This window comes from Monodelphis domestica, chromosome 7 (assembly GCF_027887165.1).
Source record: "Monodelphis domestica isolate mMonDom1 chromosome 7, mMonDom1.pri, whole genome shotgun sequence".
In the NCBI taxonomy this organism is placed as follows: Eukaryota; Metazoa; Chordata; class Mammalia; order Didelphimorphia; family Didelphidae; genus Monodelphis; species Monodelphis domestica.
Window position 1 is genome coordinate 101,350,575 of NC_077233.1, and position 12,875 is coordinate 101,363,449.

The window sequence follows — 12,875 nt, forward strand, 5'->3', positions numbered from 1 at the left end:
TGTTATGATGATCAAATCAGTGAATGAATACAAAGCAGTTTATAGATATTTTGAAAGTGCTATATGAATGTCAGCTATTATTGGTAAGTTCCTACCCTGTCAGGTTTTCATGAACATCATAATTATGATAGCAGTCTCAAAATCTTACTTCTCTAATGTCATGGAGATACACATAGCTACAGAATTTCCTGGGTTCGAATCAAGAATACTTGTGATACACAGTGGAATCATGTGTCGGCTACAGGATGGGGGGGGGGGGAGAAAATGATCTTTATCTCCAATGAATAATGCTCAGAAATGACCGAATAAAATAATGTTATTAAAAAAAGAATTTCCTTACCAATCCCATTAGACAGCAATTATTCCCCCTAAAAACCACAGGTAACTTAGGCATTATCCAGTCTTAGGACACCTTTGGAATGAGAGTTATCTCATGAATCATAATTAAAGGTTCTTGGTATCCCACCATAAGACTATTGAATGTGGTTGTCAGAAGTCATAGAATCAAGGAAGTTTTAAAGTTATATTAGTGATATATATATATATACATATATATATATACACACACACACACACACACACACACACATATATATATATCGCTTAGAGTCAGTTAGACATTTATTAAGTACTTACTGTATGTGCCAGAAATACAAATACAAACAGATAGACAGCCCTTGCCTTTAAGGAGTTTACATTCTAATAAAGGAAGATAACATGTAAAAAGAAACTGAAAAAAAATGAAGGGAGAAGTCACTTCATATGTGGGCATTATGGGAGAGTTTGCATTGCAGCCTAGTGAGATGTGAAGAGATGGCTAGCTGGGGAACTCTCCTTAAATGGAGGTTCTAGGAGAAACCACCTAACCAGAAGAAGACACTACAGGGTATCAGAGTACTTCTGAGGGACTAAATTTCCATTTAAAGAAGAATGCCATCTACAGCATCTTTTGCAAATGTTATACAGCCTCTGCTTAAATGCCTCTGATAACAGGAATTATTATTTCAATCATGTCAAAAATATTTATTAAGCACCTGCTGTATATTGTGAGATGCTACTCTTAATATTAGGGTTATGAAAAGTGAAATAGCAAAAAAGTCATAAACTTAGGTATTGTTGGTTTCTTTGGTAAATATAGTTCTTTATATTAGCAAAATTTCCAAAGTTCCAAGGAAAACTTCAGCCTTTTGAAGGGAAAAGTTAAAAGCTAAAAGCAATAACTAGAGCAAGTAGGGGAGTAGAATTTACTGAAATTCATAAACAAGAATAAATGTCCCATCTGATGGCCTTCAGTATCAACCTCTATTATATAGGAATTTGTCTTCCTGTCATATACAAGCCTGAGTAGTTAATGTCAGCACCATGGCCAGCAAATCAGGACTATCCATACCATAATGTAAATGTGTCCTTTAGAAGACTGGCCCTTTTCCTTTTGTTGCTGGCTGTAGAAAAGAAATAGTGTAATTTAAGGGGAAGAACCCTAGTAGGAATCAGAAGACTTGAGTTCTGGGGCTGGTTCTTCCATTAACTGTATTATCAAAACAAATCATTTAATTTTTTCATAATGGAAAAAGTATATCACCAAGAGAACCTGAGTTTGATTCTTACTTCTGACATTTACAATCTATATGGCTTTTGGTATGTCATTTAATATCTGAGTATCAATTTATTCATCTTTAAAACATGGAGTAATACTTCTTGTATTTTATCTCACAGAATAATTGTGAGTTTTAAATGAGACATATGCATGTTTTTAAAAGCTTAGAGTACTATATAAATGTCAGTTGGTATCATTCTCCAAACTTGTCTCTCTCTATATATATATATACATATATATATATACATATATATATGTATATATGTACGTATGTATGTATGTATGTATGTATATGTATATGTATAAAAAAGGGTTTGGCTAGATCGTCTCTAATTTATCTTCTATTTCTGACATTCTGTTATTTCTTTTATTCCATTGCTTTGTTTTTCTACATTGTATCATTGTTAGGCAACTCTATTTTTTAAAATCTTACTGATATTGAGCCAAACAATGTAGCCTCCAAACATCCTATATGGTGAAAATATTTCATAAGCTAAATTTATGACCACATTTTTCCCTACTAAATTCCTTTTGCTTATATGAGACCAGACTTAAGAAGCATCATGGTATACTGGGAAGAACACTGAACATAGGTTCTCAAGACATGAGTTCAAATCCCAGCTCTACCACTTATTACCTATGTGGTCTTTAGCATGCCACTGAATTAGTCTTCTCATATATAAAATTATAACTAAATAACCACATTCCACCTCTAAATCTAGGATTAACCTGTAAAGCTTGAATTGAATTCTCATACTATCAATTATGATATTAATTATCCCTTCCAGATTTGTGATTTTATAAGTCTCCCTTCCATAATTGTTTCTAAGTCACTGATAAAAATGTCTAGCAGCACAATAAAATGGAGTACACTAGTACTCTACTAGTTGTTTCTCTCAAGATTGGCACAAAACCATTCATCAACATTGGCTACAATTGTTCAACTGGGACTCTATCTAAAAATATTGTCATTCAGCCTACATTTCACCTATTGTATATACAAGAATACTTTTTAATCCTTTGCTGAAATAGTAACATTTTATCCATTTCCAATTGATAATCCCATTATTGAATACACTAGCAATCATGTGAGTGCTCCTTCTACTGATGAATGTTAATCATTTTAGCAAAAAAAAATCATCATCATCATCTTTTGGTGATGATCATTTGGCCTCTCCAAACTTAGCAATGTTAGTTCTCAAAAGACAAACACAAAATCTCCTTGATGGCCTTGTATCCAAAGCCTTTCTAGCTGGGTAGGACCTGACAGCATATGTATCCAACTGGTATATGATTTAAAATCTGGGGTTACCTACACACCATGGAATTTATTTTAGTAGATATTCTTGGTGGTTATCAATATATAAGAAAGCTATTTAAAAATAACTTGAAGTTAGTTTGGGAATATATTTTAAGACTGAGTCTCCCTATCTCATCCAGACTGGAAGTGCTGGCACTACTCATGGGTCCAATCCTGCACTGATTAGCATAAGAGCTTTGATCTTCTCTGTTTCAAATCTGAGTCTGCTTTCCCATCCTGAAGTGGCCCATGGCCTCAGGAATTTGTTTCAAATTAAGGAATACCCAATCAGCTTAGCCTATTGCAACTCAGGACTCCTAAACTCAAAAGATCAACTATCCTTAGCCTCTCCAAAAGTTGGGATTACAGACATGTGTCACCATGCTCAGCAAGATTTGTTCTTAATAAACCCATTTTGGCTCCTAGTGATTACCACATTCTTTCCCAAGTGTCACACATTGTCTATTTAATAATCAGTTTAAATATTTAGCTGACAATAAACATCAGTTTGGCATTCTAGTTCCTAGATTACCTATCTGCCATTTGGGATAACATTGTTTTACTCCAGTCTTCTAACATCTCTTCCATTCTTAAAGAATTCAATCAATTCCCAAGTATTTATTAAGCACCAATTAGTGTTACCAGGAACTGTACTAGGTACTGAAAAAAGAAGGAAAGAGACAACCTCTACATGGATTCTTAGTCACATATAAATATATATGGCATAAATATAAAGTATGTAGACACAAACATATACAAAATTATCACATATTGTAGGCAGCGGCTATGAGATTACATTTCCAAGGCCTTTTAGCACTTTGGCATCTAATTTATTATCATTATTCAGTATAAGGCAATTCTATTTTGCACCACATCATACTGTTTTGGTTATGGCAATATCAGGAAGATTTTATTATCAGTTTTCTCTTGCAGTAGAATCACAGTATGGCTATTGAAGATGGCTTTATAGTGAAGAGCCAGTGCATTCTCGTTGTGCTTATTTCAGTGGGTATCTATGTTTATTTAAAGGCAAAGAGGAATTAATGTTGCAGTGTGGGAAAAGTAGCATGTGAATGAGCTGTGCCTCAGCATATATTAAGAAACAATCAAATCGCTTGTTTTCGATGCTTTTAAGTGAAATTGGACACTCTGAATCTTTCTTTGCAAGAAGCAAATGTATAAACAATGCCTTTGGTGAGACTAACACTCAGCAATACTCCTCTTGCTGAGTATCATTGCTAAGCTCATCCAGACAGACAAGGACATAATTCTTGGTCCAAAGATTTCTTCCCTCCTTCCCACGAGCTTCCTTAAATAAGCTTCCTCTACAACACTGGCATTCCCCACTTCTATTCTCCTCATTTCAATAATGAAATGGCATTGGAATGAGGCTTAGAAAATTCAGTCAGGACTCATGGGATCCTGTAGGTGGGTGAAGAAACAGGACATTGAGTTGTGTACATTGCAGCCTTGAATTAAATGAGGGAAACAGAACGTGGAAATTTGAATCATCTATGTATATATGTGTAGTGTAGGAGATTGGAACCTCCCTAGAGGGAAACTCAAAAATGGAACAAGGGGCCATGAAGTTCTAAACTTCCTTTTATTGATTCTCCTTCCAGGTAAGTTAGCCATCACTGAACTCCATTTCAGTCTGACAGTACAATCTCAGCATCCTCTCTCATAAGATCAAAAGATCATAGGATCATAGATATGGATCTGGGCAAGACCTCAGAGGCCATATAGCCTGGGTTGGACCTATCCTTTAATAGATCACAAAACTGAAGGTCAGAGAGGTTAAATAACTTGCTCATGGGCATACAGCTAGTAAGTGTGGAAGTTGGGATATGAACTCAGGTTCTGGAATCTAAATCTAATGCTCTTTCCATAATACTAAACTTCTCCTAATGACTCCTCCCTCAATGCCTTCAATTGCCTTTTCTCCATCTCTCAGTTGCATCTTCTGACACTATCCTAAATAAACCAAAAAAGGATAGATCAAGGGAGAGAAAGAATGATGTAGGGAAAAGAATGCTGAATCTAGAATCAGAAAGATGTGTGTTCAAAGCTCACCTTTGCCACTTACTAGTTGTATGACTATGGGTAAAACATTTAACCTCTCTGCATCTCTGCTTCTTTACCTTGGGATTAGCAATAGCTGTAGTACCTACTACATAGGGTTGCTGTGAGGCTCAAATAAGATTACCCATGTACAGATTTTAGAATGCTGTGTCGACTTGGAAAAACAGAGAACCAATAAAATGGTAAGAAAACCCAAATCTCTAATCAGATAAGAGACAAATTCTTAATATTTGGCCACCACATAGAGTCAAGCACTTAAAACCACACAGAATCAAAGCTCTGGGACTCTCAGAACACTGTCCCTGGGAGAATATACCACCAAAGATGATTCTCCAAAGAGTGACAAAACTTGGGGTCTTATATACCTTTTGGGGAACAAAGGGAGGGAAGTAAGATTGATTAGTTCTAAGTAGCAAAAGGAAATGATGAGCTCAGGACTTGATTAACAGGAAAGGGCTAATTCTTTGCAATGGTTACAAAAAGATGTTTCCAGCCAGGAGATGGACTACAGGGGAGGGGTCTCTGAATACAGTGGGACTTTCCCCAAGACAGGTTCCTAAGAGACAGAGGCAACATTGGGGTTTCAAAAACCAAGTTGACATCTGTGTCCATTATTATTCTGTTTATGTACTGGAAAGATCCTGGTGAGTTTTCAGCATATGGCCAACTCCTAAGACCATAGAATTTAGTGTTGGAAGACACTTTGAAATAATCATATCTGACCTTCCTCATTTTACAGATGAAGAATTCATACTCAAGAGAGAAAATGGCTTTATCTAAATCATATACATAGTAAGTGTCATGGCCAGGATTCAGACTGATTTTCTAACACTAAATTCAGTGTTCCATCCATTACAACACTTCTCCCTTTCCTCTAAGATTTTAGTCAGAGATAGCTCTAGGGAGAGGAAATTACATCCAGGGGGACACTATCTATGATGAAGGGGTTCCAGTTTCCAACAGTACATTACATTCTCTCTGTCCTATCACCTTTTTGCCTTTTAAAATTTTTTCTTCTCTCCTTGGTTTTTAGCTGCTCTCTGCTTCTTCCCTCATTAAAGAGTCTAGATGAAAACATAATGACAAACGCCACAAGGGACTTGGAATATGCCTAAACTTCCTTTGTCATTAATTTTAAGAAGATTAAAGATGTGGTAGGCTGTTTCTTTTTAGATCTCTAGGGAAGAGCAAGGATCTAATATTTTCTCTCTCCCTTCAAGATGTGTTATTTTCCTTCCCCACAAGAGACATCTGTGTTTAATTCTCCACTCTCTGGCTTCATCTTGTCTTTCTCTATCACTCAGGATTGTTCTTTTGATGATGTCTATTGACCCCTTCAAAATTCCTTGGATCCATACAACCCTAAGGTCCCAAAGGGACTTCACCATCTGCTTAAATGACACCTAACAACACAGCTCCCTCTTGAACCATTAAAACATAAGGCGGGGGGTGGGGGCAGCTGGGTAGCTCATTGGATTGAGAGCCAGGCCTAGAGACGGGAGGTCCTAGGTTCAAATGTGGCCTCAGACACTTCCCAGCTGTGTGACCCTGGGCAAGTCACTTGACCCCCATTGCCTAGCCCTTACCACTCTTCTGCCTTGGAGCCAATACACAGTATTGATTCCAAGATGGAAGGTAAGGGTTTAAAAAAAAACATAAGGCAGGGGAAATCAACAGTGGCTAAAGGTACATGTACAAGTGAACACCTGTGATACATTCTTGATGCTAGACCTAAGAAAAGGAAAAAATAAGGATGCTTGTGTTTAATTGAAATGTATTGTCAGTTTATGTAGAAGCCAGGGGTGGGGGAGGCCATGGCATAAGGTGGAATTAGAGGTTCTTTGTTTTGATTTATTCTTATTGCTCTATTGGAAGAGATACATTTACCTTTTCATGAAAGAAAGTCATAAGAGAACAGAATAGATAGGAAGAAATATTCCTTCTACTACACATGCAGGACATTTCAGCCTTCACCCTATAAGTCAGAGTGTGAATGTGTAAAAGTGGGGATATGAACTAAGATAATATAAGATAGAGATAGGACTAGCATGAGTGATGCGTAGAAAGCTGTGCCAGCCCTGGCATAACCTCTTGTGTCACCTTTATTTAATTCTGCCTCTGTCTAAACCATGAAGAGTAAGTGATTTTATTCTCAGTAGAAAGAGGAATTTAAAGTATGCCCATTTCATCAGATAATTAGTTGAAGGGAATGTCAAGACTGAAGAAGAGATGAATTAGGGAGACTATGATAACTGTCTATTAAGTATTTAAAAGGTTGTCTTATGAAATTAAAAAGTGGGCTCTTCTGCTTGGCCCCAGGGGCAGAACTAGGCATAATGAGCTTAAGTTGCAAGGAAGCAGATTTAGGTTAGATGTAAGGAAAAATTTTGCAATAGAATTATCCAAATTGGAATGGACTGCCTCAAAAAGAAATGTGTTCCCCCTAACAGAAGGTGATCAAGCAAATATGGACTGACCACTTGCTAGGAATGCTATACAGGGGATTCTTGCTAAGGTTAGACTAAATGACAGCTCAGAGATTCTGTGATATTAAGAGTTGAATTTTGAATCAGATTTATCATCAATATAGACACTAAGGGTTATATGTCTTCTCTCTCTCAACTATTATTAATTTTAGGATTGTAGATTTAAAGATAAAAGAGACCTTAGAGGAGAGAATTGAGAAATTATATGATTTGTCCAAGATCACAGTCACTACAAATTCAGCATCCTTTCTATTGCATACTAGATTTCATTGCTTTGACTAATTTGACCCACCAAATCCAGTTCAATCAGAAACTTTATGACTAATAGCATTATTTAAAATTCTGAAAAGGAAGAGTGAAAGCAACAGATAAAAAATGTGGTTTCCATGCAGACATATTTCTTCTCCACCACTAAGCACTTGTTAGAGGAGGGGAAAATGTTAAACTTTCCTTAATCTGATAAAGAAATTGCTAGTTTTAACATCAGTCACTTAAACTTGACAGGGGAATGGGTTGCAATACATAAATAACTATAGATTCAGTTCTACAAAAATGTAGTTAGCACTTGTTGTGTACTTGGCACTGCATTCAGTCCTGGAAATTTGAAAACAAGAAATGATATAGAACCTACTTTTGAGAAAGTTCTCAAATATAATCTATTGAGGAAATAAAACATATATACAAATAACCAGAGTGAAAATTACAATAGAAATGCATAGAAGCATAAAGGAGCACAGGAAATTTGAGGTTGAAATTAGAGATGCTCAGAGATATGTGTACTTCATGGGTTCCAGGAGATAATTAGAAAGATGGGCTTTTCGTAGGATGGGCTCATGGCAAAGGAGTGGGAGGCAACTTAATAGACTTAATAGAAAAAAGCATTGACTTGGGAGTCTAAAGACCTGAGTTTGAGTTCTGACTCTACCACTTACTAATTTTGTTATCTTGGTAAACCACTTAACCTGAAACTTAATTACTTCATCCATAAAGCAGAACAATATTTGCACTATTTATCACATGTATTTATGTGAAGTTCAGATAAGGTACAGCATTTCAATAGACTTAAAGGGCAAGTAGAAATTCCACAGGAGAAGACAAGGAGGTCTGTTCAAGGGATGAAGAATAATGTCAAAAAAGACATAGAGGTGGGAAGTACAGGATCTGTTGGAGAAAGAGGGTAGTACATTTTGGGTTAAATGTCTATAATGTATAAGGTATAGTCTGTAAAATGCTTTGTAAGCCAAAAATGTTCTATTCACCCATATTATTACTTGAAAGAAGAGATTACAAAAGATGGTGAAAAGAGAAGAGGATATTCCATGCAGAGGCCATTGCATGTTCTGGTAATAAGATTTCATCAAATATGTCGATGAAACCAATCATTTGTATAATAGAATTAGGAACAAACAAGATCTTAAAAAGTTAGGACAACAGGCTAAATGGTAATAAATAGAAACTCCTGCATTTGAGTTCAAAAAGTCAATTGGGCTTGGGTGGAGTAGACAGGGTTATAAAACAGCTTACTTGAAAATAGCCCAGTGGGTATAGAGAAATGTTGTCAACAGAATTAATGCTCCAGGCTTATGCTTCATGATACTACAAAGTCTCTTCCAGCTATGCAGTTCTGGGATTCTATGATTCAAAAATAGATACTATGACTTAAAATGTAACCAGAGAAAAGGAGATTTGAAGAATACAGGGAGAAATTGGTAGAGAACCTTAAGAAAGGCAATTGGGAGCAATTATAAGCTTTGAACAACAAATGACCCCTAAGAAAACCAAGTCTTTCTTTCATATGTAGGAGAAATTTTAGGGATAAAAGGGAGAAGGATAGAGGCAGGGAAACAGACTGGAAAACCATTACAATAGTTTGGTTCAAGGCTTAGGTTAAAGTAACATATAGGAAAATAATTCTTCTAATGTGGATTTTTCATCCTTGTGAGTGAATGGATAATTCCAATTCCAAATTTAATTCAAGTGCTCTATAAATCTTGAACTATGAATGGGAATAAAAACAATGACATTTACATATCTTCCTCATCTTATGCCTTCTTCCTAGTGATTCTATAAGTGAGCCCTGTACAAGTGTGCCACTTTGCAATTACACTAACAAAACAGGTAACCAACCTGTTCCTTAACATCCTTAGCCTCACAGCAAACAAGCCAATCAACTGTGAACAGAGCAGTTGAGTCTTTTTTTCCACTTTCTCTGCTCCTTATTCTCCTCCCATAATGCAATGTGGTAATGTCACAAAAACAGGCAAAGGACCCAACTTGTTCCCACCCAACCCTACAATGTCTTTCTCCATACTTTCTAATCACAGCTAGTTTATAACTAGACTTCTATCCAAATTGACTACTCTTTGTTCCCAACACATCCTGTACTTCCCTTGTATGTCATACCTTTTTTTACACTATTCTTTATCCCTCAAACATCCTCCTTTGTCTTCTCCTATGGAATGTCTACTCATCTTTTAAAGACAAACCCAATGTCATGATCTTCCCTGTAAATAAAGACTGTCCTCCAATAGTTTTTTTTAATTGAACATATCTGAAGAAATGTTGTGTTTTAAATCCAATCTATATTTGTGTCTGATTCTCCCTTGTAGACTAAGCTTTATGAGAACATGGAATTTATCTCATTGATCAGTAGAAACTTAATAAATATTTGTTGAATGAATGAAAGACTAAATGTGACTTATCTCTCCTAAAGTACAAGGCTGCTCATGTCATCCCCCTAGTCATAAACTCAACTGACTTGTAATTGCCTCTAGAATAAAATGTAAATTCTTTAGTTTTGTACTTAAAATGACCTAGTCACAACATATCCTTCTGACTTTATTATATATTATTATCCTTCCCACAATTTATAGTCCAGTCAAACCACTTCCTTACTATTCCTCTCACATGGCATTCAATTTCTCATCTCCATACCTTTTCATTGGCTATTTCCATATTTAGAATATATTTTCACTCCTCATCTCTATCACCTGGAATCCTTTGACAGCTCAAGCATTGCTTTCTACATTAAACCTTTCCTGATTAATTCTCTAACTGCTAGACCCAAAAAAATCACCCTGTTTTATAGATAGATTGATATGTCTCCCTGTCTTTCCATTTATATGAGAGAGCGAGATAAATACACATACATATACATGTATATATCTCTCCCCAAGAATATAAGTTCCTTTAGGGCAGCAAATATTTCATTTTCATCTCTGCATCCCCAACACTTAGTACTATGCCAGTAATACAGTACCTATTTAATAAACACTTGTTGATTGATTATCTTCTGCATCCTCTGCCCTGCAGACTCAGCCTAGCCACTTCTTTCACAAAAAGTAGCCACCAGTCCATCCCCTCCAATACTATCAATGCCACAAATCTTTACCCACCCATGACCTCATTACCTCTGACAACCACTGTTCTTCAAACTCATGACCAAAAAGCAGACCCTACACAAGTTCTATTCCTATGATGGGAACAGCAGCACTATTAGTGTTAGGTATGTTTTGCATGTACCTTAATTTCTGCCCTGCAAGCATAATTGCATGTGTGTGCATATATATACAAATAATTTAAGAAACATAGCTTCATAATTACATATATAATTGTATGTGTGTGTATATATACAAATATATATATATTTGCAAACATGTTTCTCGGACTATTAAAGAATCATTCATCCTAGCTCTCCCGGAGAAACATTATCAGGGATGTGACAGGAGTGATAAGGGTAGAGCTACAATGGAAAGGGTTGTAAGTTCTTCAACAGCAACAACATTCTGGTATCAAGGCAAAGCCCATGTCGGAGAGAGGGAAGTTCATTTGTGTAATGATGTCACTTGGTCGTCTTGCCAACTCCAGTCGTATCACTAACTGTCCTGTGAGCCTTTTAGGCATCCTGAGAAGGAGCTCAGAAGCTCCGGGCCGTGTCAGAAGTGTCTGGACTCCTCTTCCCTGAAAACATCGACTTTCATTAGCGTTCTGAGCAGATGTCACAAGGCAGGCACATCCACATGCACATAGGCACACTCTTGCCCGAGCACAGCCACAGCCAAACACATGCACTCTGATCATGCTGGGCGATGTAGGAAGCCTGCCCTGGGGGGCGAAAGCAGCTAAGAAACGAGGCAAGCGCTCCTGAAAGGAGCAGCCACTAACGTGCCTGTGACCATGCTCTATTTTCAGCTCGTCATCATGGCTGGGACCGTTCTACTCGCCTACTACTTCGAGTGTACTGACACTTTCCAGGTGCATATCCAAGGATTCTTCTGTCAGGACGGAGACCTGATGAAGCCTTACCCTGGGACAGAGGAAGAAAGCTTCATCTCGCCCCTCGTGCTATACTGCGTGTTGGCGGCAACCCCCACAGCTATTGTAAGTACAAAAATAGATTTAATCCTTCCCTGGGGATGCTAAAGATCCCCTGTCTGCCTTTTGTCGCCTTCTCTTCTTCTTTGTATTCTGTAGCTTGCAACAGCAGCACTGTCTCCAATGCTGCCTGAATAAGATAGATAAGATCCTGGGGTAGCCCCTTCAATAAAATCCCGAGTTAATCATGCACGTTACAAGAACTGATTGTCCTAGGGCGAAACATAACGGCATCTCCCATGTCCTGATTGGTCCCGGGTCCCTTTGCTGTTCTCTGAGGATTAAAATTAAAACAATTCCAAGTTTAAACATCAGAAAGCCAACAGGCGCAATTCATTTACCTGTAGTCCGAGGTGGAAGTAAATTATCTTTTTTAAAGACCCTTCATTGCGTGTTTTTAACAGAGGCCCCAGATCTAAAAACTGTTGCTGATATTCCTGGGCTCAGATGAGAAGCGTATCTGTAAAGTCCTCAGCGCAGTGCCTGGCACGTGTAGGTGTTTATTAAATGAGCGTTCCCTTCCCCCTCCCATGATCTTCATTGCATTAGGGTCGAAATTGGAAGAGAAGGGAGAAGGAGCTTCAAAATTCTCTTTATTGCCATTCTCAAACAACTGGAGGAGAGCTTGGGGGAGGGAAAAGTCCTCTCTCCTGGAGTTCCTTTGTATTTTGCCCCGTGTAGCCCTCCGTCTTGATATGGGATCCCTTTAAATCACGTCCAATTAAGTTTCATCTTTACCTTCGTTTACTTTCGTCTCTTGCAAGGCAATCCACTTCTCCCAGATGATTCTCTAGGGAAGCACTGCATTCAGAAAAAGACGTCAAAGCATCTAGGCTGCTTGTTGAAATGATTTAGTGGGAAAATGATGACTGGCTTGGTATTAGGCTTTTAAAGCCAATACTCAATTAAATATAACACCTCGCCAGATAAACTACAATCAAGTTCCTTTCTGTAGTTGATGCACTCCCTCCCCATCATCGTTTCTCAAAAGGTCTTTATTCAATAACCTTAAAGGGCTCCAGTTACCAACTTCGTT

At 37.4% G+C, this 12,875-nt stretch overlaps 1 protein-coding gene across 1 annotated transcript in view; it reads left to right on the forward strand.

Annotated features, from left to right (window-relative positions):
- The window catches only part of PLPPR1 (phospholipid phosphatase related 1), a 323,077-nt gene that overhangs the window by 233,310 nt on the left and 76,892 nt on the right, over window positions 1-12,875 (forward strand). Inside the window, 1 exon segment of the mRNA XM_001366620.4 lies at window positions 11,657-11,845. Within this exon segment, the coding sequence (XP_001366657.2) occupies window positions 11,657-11,845 (189 nt within the window).